This window comes from Bidens hawaiensis, unplaced genomic scaffold, assembly GCF_021521415.1.
Source record: "Bidens hawaiensis isolate Kalapana, Puna unplaced genomic scaffold, B.hawaiensis_p1.1 tig00020517_1, whole genome shotgun sequence".
Classification (NCBI taxonomy): Eukaryota; Viridiplantae; Streptophyta; class Magnoliopsida; order Asterales; family Asteraceae; genus Bidens; species Bidens hawaiensis.
The window spans coordinates 1-8,814 of NW_027493135.1; the positions used below are offsets into that span (position 1 = coordinate 1).

Genomic DNA, 8,814 nt, shown 5'->3' on the forward strand with positions numbered 1-8,814 from the left:
GCTTCCGCTGTATCAAACTGAGTTTATGAGTAAATCCAACACCGAATGTAAGGCTACCAGGCTCGGGGCCTTACACTTTCTTCCCGAAATTAAGTAGAAGAATCCGTATAAAAAAGATAAGGACACTTAGTTCGCATTTGGTCTTCCCCCTCCCAAGTGAATTCAGCGCCACACTTGGATTCCCAACGAACCTTTACCAAAGGTATACGACTACGTTTGGTTTCCTTGTCCTTGCGATCCATGATTTTCACCGGTTTCTCAACAAATTGCATTGCTTCATCGATACGCACCACATATAGTGGAATGTGGAGATTTCCCTCAGCTAGACATTTCTTGAAATTTGAAACATGAAACATCAGATGAATATTCGAAAGTTCTTGTAGAAGCTCGAGAGTATAAGCCACACTACCGGCACGTTCAAGAATTTTGAAAGGTCCAACAAATCGTGGAGATAGTTTGCCCTTCTTCCCGAAATGAACGACACCTTTCCGAGGGGATACCTTGAGAAGAACAGGTCACCAACATTAAACTCGAGACGTCTTCGTCGGTTATCAGTATAGCTCTTTTGATGGCTATGAGCGGCTAAGAGGTTTTGTTGAATTTGAGCGATTCGATCAGTAGTCTCTTGGACAAGTTCCGAGCCTGTCATTTGGGTTTCACCAATTTCGTTCCAACAGATAGGGGAATGATTACGACCATAAAGATCTTCGAATGGAGCCATACTGATACTCGTGTGAAAACTGTTGTTCTAAGAAAACTCAATCAAGTGAAGATAAGAATCCCAGCTTCCACCAAAGTCCATGACACATGACCTAAGCGTATCATTGAGTGTTTGAATCGTTCGCTTGGATTGCCCATCGGTTTGAGGATGATAGGCTATGCTAAGATTCAATCGAGTTCCCAACGCGGTTGGAAGTGATGCCCAGAAATGCAAAGTAAAACAGTTATCACGATCAGAAATGATACGCAAAGGTACACCATGAAGACAAATGATACGTTGAACATAAATCTAAGCGAGTTGATCATCGGGACTTTTCGTTGATCGGGATGAATGAGCGGACTTAGTAAATCAGTCAACTATAACCCAAATACCATCGTGGCGGCTTCGAGTAGTCGGGAGTTTGAACGCGAAATCCATGGTTACGTCTTCCTACTTCAAAATAGGAATGCGCGGTTGCACGAGCAAACCAGATAGTTGTTGATGCTCGGCCTTAACCTTAGCACAAGTAAGGAATTTTGCAACGTATAACGCAATGTCTTTCTTCATATCAGGACACTAGAAAGTGGACCGTAGATCGAAATACATCTTATACGCACCTGGATGAATGGAATATCGAGACTTATGAGCTTCATCCATGATGAATGTGCAAAGGTCGTCACGATTAGGAACCCACGGATTGAGGTAAAACAACAAACCATCATGCTTAGTTTTGAGTTGAAGCTCAGCGTCAAAGGACATTTCGTCGTACATAATACCCTCGGTAACAGAGACATGTTGGGCTTCAAGATACGAAGTTTAAGATCGGTTTGAACGGTCACGCTATGAAGCAAGATTGATTTCACATGGGTGGGTCTTTCGACTAAGAGCACCGGCTATAACATTCATTTTACCAGGGTGGTAACGAATTTCACAGTGGTAGTTACTAAGTAGTTCGGCCCATCATCGTTGCCGCATGATTAGGTCCGTTTGGTCAAAAATATGTTAAAGACTCTTGTGGTCAGTGAATATCAAGTGCCATAGAGGTAATATCTCCAAATTTTCAACGCGAATATGCAGCACAGAGTTCGAGATCGTGCGTAGTATAATTCCTTTCATGAATATTAAGTTGTCGTGAAGCGTAAGCGATAACTTTACCTCGTTGCATAAGGACACAACCGAGGCCTTGATTAGAAGCATCGCAATAGAAAACAAAATCTTCATTGCCCTTAGGGAGTGCAAGGATCGGTGCATCTCAAAAGCATACGCTTAAGAGTTTGAAAAGCTTCATATTGCTTTGGCCCCTACGCATAAGGTTTATCCTTGTGAGTTAAAGTGGTTAGGGCAAAGCAATCTTGGAAAAAATAAGAATGAAGCGACGATAGTAAACCCGCAAGACCAAGAAATGAACGAACTTCAGTAGGAGAGGTTGGAGTTTTCTAATTCTTAATGGCTTCGATTTTGGCCGGGTCAACGCGGATACCCTTTTCGTTTACTATATGCCCTAAGAATAGAATTTCATTCAACCAGAATTCACACTTCGATAACTTAGCATAAAGCTGTTCCTTCCTTAAAAGGTCAAGGATGGAATGAAGATATTTCTCGTGCACGGCTTTGGACTTCGAATAAATGAGGATGTCGTTAATAAAAACAGTTACGAATTTATCTAAGTAAGGCTTGCATACGCGGTTCATGAGGTCCATAACTACCGCTGGTGCATTGGTTAACCCGAAGGGCATAACCCTAAATTCGTGACGTCCGTATCGAGTCCAAAAGGCGGTTTTGGGTATATCATCTTCTTGCACGCATGGTTGATGATAACTCGAATGAAGATCAATCTTTGAGAAGCATGAAGCTCCTCGGAGTGGACCCTAATAATATCCGATGCATGATGGGCACCGGACCCTAATAATATCCGAGGTACGTAGGGCACCAGACCCTAATAATATCCGAGGTATGTAGGGAGAAATGCTCTTTAAAACGTAGAGATATTATGTATGAACTAAATGAGTTAAACATGAAAGTACGAAAGGTACGAAAGAATGAAAGTATAAAAAGAAAGAAAGTATGAAAGTATGAAAGAATGAGTGATTGTATATATGTAAATATGTATGAATGAAAGATGAATAGGTTAAGTATATAATATGTATCTTCGGATGCGTATTTATAAGTGTGTGAATGAAATGTATGTTGCTTGATTAACCAGAACTCACTCAACGCAACTGACTTTTAGTATGCATGCAGGCAAATAGGTTGAGGCAGCTAGCTTGAGGGAGACACATGGCATGGACCAAAGAGGCTGGCACCTATGAAGAGAATGTTATGATGCTTATTTTATGACATTATGTTATAATAATTTGAATGTTTAAGACAACGAGTTATGTTCTGTAATATATTGGTTGAAGTTTTATTATTCCGCAAAAAGTTTTAATTCACTATGATATTTAGAACTTTGTTTATGAGTAAATCCAACACCCAATGTAGGGCATCAGGCTCGGGGCCTTACATGAGTGCAGAGAGTTGTGTGTTCTAGGTTATGCTCAACAACCTCATTATATAGGAAATAAAATTAACAAACTATGCTAAAAATCCGGGAACGCCTAGCCACCATTCCGGGAACCCTAGCTGCCATGACCGTTGGTGGACTTGTTTTTCCTTCTCGTGCATTTCAAATGGTTCTCTGACCTTTCAGGTGAGAATTAGTCATTATAGCCGTTGTAAGTTGTTATAGGCTTGAGTAACCTGCAAACATAAATAAAATATATAGTCGGTTAGTTCGGGATCCTGTAGCTAGCTAGGAATCCCAACTGCTAGAATACTTGTCGAGATTATACTTGAGATAAAATGACCCCTAACACCCTCATACCACCAATATTATCCACCCCCTCCCCCAATCCAGGAACGCACGACTTTGTTTTGGTTGCCCCGGTAGAGTCTTCCCAGGAGGTCACCCATACTAATACTACTTCCACCTGAGTATGCTTAAGTATGCAGCTTTCCTCTCATCTACTAGCATTAAGCCCCAAACGCGTTGGTGATTTAAGATACGGAACGTTACTTATGTAGGCCTGTAAACGAACCAAGCGGACATAAACAAGGGAATGCTCGTGTACGTTCTTTTAACTTTAAACGTGCACAAACACTTATCGAACGCATATTGGAGTGTTCGTGTTTGTTTATTTAAAAAATGAACATGTTCGTGTTCGTTTGTTTAAAATCTAAACGAAAAGTTCATGAGCATAAATGAACATAACTGAATAAAGATAAGCAAACATATGTGAACAAATATAAATGAACACAAATAAACATGAATGAACACACTTGCATGAACACAAATGAACAAATATAAACCTATTGAGTAGATAACTCTTTCATAGAATGTTTAATTATTTGCTATTAATATGTACACAAACATAAATTAGCATACATAAATGAACATAAATAAAAGAACGTTCATGAACATAAATGAACAATGAAACATGTGTTTATATTCGTTCGTTCAATTAAACGAGCACAAACTTTTTGTTCGTGTTTGTTCAATAAACGAACTTCCCGTCGAACAATTCACCGAACATTTGATTCATTTACAGGCCTACTTATGAACCAAGGATCTCTTCTGTCTACGGCCGATGTGGGATTCGCCTAGGGTGTAACACTGTACGAATAACACTCGTTATTTGAATTAGGTTGCATTCGAACACAATATGTGAAAAGATAAAAGTGAAGGGATCTCTTTTGTTAACCAACAATACATTGAATATATCCATAGCCACAAGAACTCAAATCAGCTGCGAATCTCCCGCGTTTTCTTCCACCAATGCATGACACATCAAACCGGCTTGATCAATCTCCGATCAACGGCTCACTCATCATCGTCGTCGGCGTGTCATATACGTTTCCTAGCAATTTGAGAAAACGCGGATTAATTGATTGTAATGTGAACAATTTGGATGAATCGAAGGATTACGAAGTCGATTTTTATATGTTTTTAGGCGTTCTGATAAGCGGATCGTGTGTGTGCATTTCAACAGTCGTTGAAACCGTCGAATTGACGAAATTAGGGTTTTATAAGTGGAATTGAAGAAATTAGGGTTTTGGAAGCTCATGAATGAGTTACTGCACTCGGTTTGTTACAGTGAGGGGATTCGGTTTACGATAGGATGAAGGAATGCTTGATATTCTGTGGTATGTTAATGTTTGCTTCTCATAAACTGTTGAAGATTACTGTGCTTAAGAATTGCTGTGTTAATTTAGGTCTATAACTTAAGAACGCTTCCCTTTCGCCCTATGACGAGGGTTTGCGTCACTATCGGATTCCTCCGAATCATTGTCCCAGTATTCTCCGAATTCCTCAGGCTGTTGGAGTGAACGTAAGCGTTCATCCAACTCGGCTTGGAATTCTTTTTGACGTGCTTCCGCCCACGCTTTAACTTCATCGAGTGTTTGGCGGGGGGAGCCTCGTTCGTTGTCTCTCTAACTGGGTATCGGTGAATCCCAGTGAGCGATTATTTACTGCACTTGCCCCAGCTTGGGTAACTGGGGTAGTGTTCGTAAAATTTACTGCACTTGCCCCGGCTTGGGTAACCGGGGTAGTGTTCGTAAAAACTGTGTAGTCGCCGGTATCCCCCTGAGTAGCTGGGGTTGTGGTTACCGGAGTTTCTTTAACCATCTTTCCAGAAGTTTGAAAAAACTGAAAAGAAATGAAGTTCTAGCTTTTATGCACGGATGGCGCCAATGAAGAAACACTAATCGACCCCGGGCAGATTACGGATAATCTGGGGGTTAAATAGATGTTTCCCACGAGGGGTTAGATCCGGCAAAGATGGTTCTTCTGATAACCTGCAAAACAGACACCGTAAGCTCGTCACTGAGAAGGGGGGGTTCCTCCTTGTGACCACCCTCCGGCGTGAGAATCAGACTAGATTGCTCTTGAATATAAATGTATATTAAGAGATTGCTAGAGCAGATATCAGGTATAAGATGTAAGATATAAGATAAGATGATCATACCATTTGGGGTATTTATAGCCGAAGGTAGGTTTCCAAGAGGGTATAGCCGGCTGAATAGTATTCCTGTTCTACCAACTGTGGCCTACGCACGTGCCATGCTGGCAGTTGGTGGGTAGGCAGCGGCTGACAATGACCAGGCCTGCTGTGTACTATTCCTTTTCCACCAACTGCAGGCTATGCACGTGGTATGACAGGAGTTGGTGAGTAGGTAGCGGCTAATAGTGACATACAGTACAAGAGCATGCTGCTCGCCATACTGTTGTCAATGGGCTGTCGTATCTCTGGTCAGATCTTTTGCCCATACCTCGTCAGGTACAGTACAAAAGATCTTCCAGTATCGTACGGACTGGCTCATTTGGGCGGGAGTATTCCCCCTCCCGCCTTTGTGCGGGATTGTTCCCGGCTTTGCTCATTCCTTCAGGTGACTACTGAATTATTGAGAGCTAAGTGCCTTGTGCGTGTAGCCTTGCTGCGCGGGTGGCTTCCCTGATGGCTTGTATCCGCAGCTGCGGGAACAGGCGGAGTACTTTACCATTGGGAGGCATTTCCTGCGGGAACAGCTTGCGTACTGCGCGTAAGGACGTCACGTCTATGAGCATGGTGGGTCCTGCGGATCCAGTTGGTTTCTGCGCAGACGTCTCTCTTCAAGGTGAGTCCTGCGGGTCCAACTGGGCTCTGCTGGACCTACCTCTTCATTGGATGAATCGAAGGATTACGAAGTCGATTTTTATATGTTTTTAGGCGTTCTGATAAGCGGATCGTGTGTGTGCATTTCAAAAGTCGTTGAAACCGTCGAATTGACGAAATTAGGGTTTTATAAGTGGAATTGAAGAAATTAGGGTTTTGGAAGCTCATGAATGAGTTACTGCACTCGGTTTGTTACAGTGAGGGGATTCGGTTTACGATAGGATGAAGGAATGCTTGATATTCTGTGGTATGTTAATGTTTGCTTCTCATAAACTGTTGAAGATTACTGTGCTTAAGAATTGCTGTGTTAATTTAGGTCTATAACTTATATTCTGTTAGTAGTAGTTTATAGTTATAGGTTAATCATTTAATAACTGCAACACTGTAAACAATAGTCTGCAATTGTTAGTCTGATGTTCACATATACATGATTGATGATTCCACATGTGGATGATTGGGAGGACTCAAGTTATTTTGTTTAGAAACTGCTCCTCGTAAACTTTTGAAGATGACTGGACTTAAGAATTCCTGTTTGGTTTGGACGTTTAAGTGAAAAATTGTGGTGATAATTTAGGTGTACAATGTATTCTTAGTAGTAGTAGTAGTAGTAGTAGTTATAGGTTGTGTGGATTTAATCATTTTAATAACTGCAACATTATAAACATTAGTCTCCAATTGAAATTCTTATAATCACATACATGATTGATGATTCCACCTGTGGATGATTGGGATGGGTTGGAGGTTTTAGGAGACCCTGTGGGTAATCATGATATCTGTTCGGATGTCCTGCTGTTGAAACTCAGCTACATTATTCATCACATTTCATTACATAGTCATATATGATAAATCATATGGTCCGTCATTCAAGTGTTAGAATTCTGGTGTCAGTGGTAGTTATAGATTGCATTGGATTCAACCATTTAAGAACTGCAATATTGTAGATTAGGTTTTTGGTTATATTTACTTTACTTTTATATGAAGCTAAACACTTTAGTATTGCCTGAAGGTTTTATTATAGAACGTTAAATCCAATTATTACATTCATGATTCTACCTGTGGATGATTGTGGATAGGTTGAAGGTTTTAGGGGACTTAACTTGTTCAGTTTAGAAACCTGTATGGAAGCTAATCGTGACCCTGTGGTTAATCTTGATATCGGGTTGGATGTCCAGCTGCTGAAACTCAGCTACATTATTTATCACATGCATGCCATATTCATATATCATATGGCCCATCATTCTTATGGTTTGATAAAAGGTAACATAGTTTGGTGGAAAATGCCAGGGAAAAAGAAGAAATGGTCTACACCGAAGCCTTAATAGTTTCACAGATTTTGGTATATTAGTTTCAGTCACTCTAATATTCACAAAAGAGAACATGAAAAGTAGGACACTAGAAGAATCATGATGATCAGACTTTGTTTTGTGGTCAAAGTGTAGCCTACCCAAGTAGCTCAAATTAAGGCTTTGGTCACTATCATTACAAAACTTACTCTGTATTATGTTTCATTCTTTTGCTTATATGTGATTGTACTTAAGACTTCCTGTTTGTTTTGGACATTCACGTGAAGAATTGTGGTATTACTATATTAGTTTAGGTCAAACAATTTTCTGTTAGTAGTTATATATTGAATTGGATTGAACCATTGAATAACTGCAAATTGTAAACATTAGTCTCAAGTTGCTATTCTGATAATCAGATACATGATTCCACCTTGCTATCCGTTCGGATGCCATGCTGCTAAAACGTAGCTACCTAATTCATCACGTTTCATTACATAATCGTATGGTTCATCATTCTTATGGTTAATAAAAGGTAGAGCTTTTGGTGGAAAACACCAACGAAAAAGAAGACATGGTCTAAACCGAAACCTGAGTGTTACAGATTTGATATACTATTATCAGTCATTCTGATATTCACAAACAAGAACTTGAATAGTAGGACACTAGAAGAATCATAATGATCAGACTCTATTTTGTGGTCAAAAGTGTAGCCATATCCAAGTAGCCCAAATTAGGGCATGGGTCACTATCATATTGAACTGTTTTCATTCTTTTGCAGCTTTGCTGATATGTGATTATGATAATACACTCTTTAATCATGATTTAGTTGTTGATGTACACGTTGGTAACTTATGGAATTTTGAATTTATTTGTAGGGTGCTATGACAAATATCATTGAAGGTTCCCAGGTGTGGGTTGAAGACCCATCAGTTGCTTGGATAGATGGAGAAGTTTCAAAGATTAAAGGAGACACTGCAGAGATCCAAACTACTGATGGGAAAAAAGTAAGTTGATATTCTATTATGTCAAAAATAAAACACTGCTTTAAGTTTAGTTCTTTGCGTTAACTTTCAATTTGAATTTTCTTTTTTTCATAATCGAAGGTTATTGCAAGTTTATCAAAAATTTATTCTAAAGA

At 39.9% G+C, this 8,814-nt stretch overlaps 1 protein-coding gene across 1 annotated transcript; it reads right to left on the minus strand.

The window, feature by feature from the left end:
- Positions 1–191: 191 nt before the first annotated feature.
- LOC143560963 (uncharacterized) lies at positions 192–721 on the minus strand (the record flags this gene model as incomplete). The annotated part of the gene is made up of 2 exons (XM_077049142.1): positions 501–721; positions 192–405 (listed from the first exon to the last, which is right to left on the minus strand). Coding segments are annotated over exons 1-2 (435 nt in total), but the record flags the coding sequence as incomplete, so codon positions are not given.
- Positions 722–8,814: the final 8,093 nt, after the last annotated feature.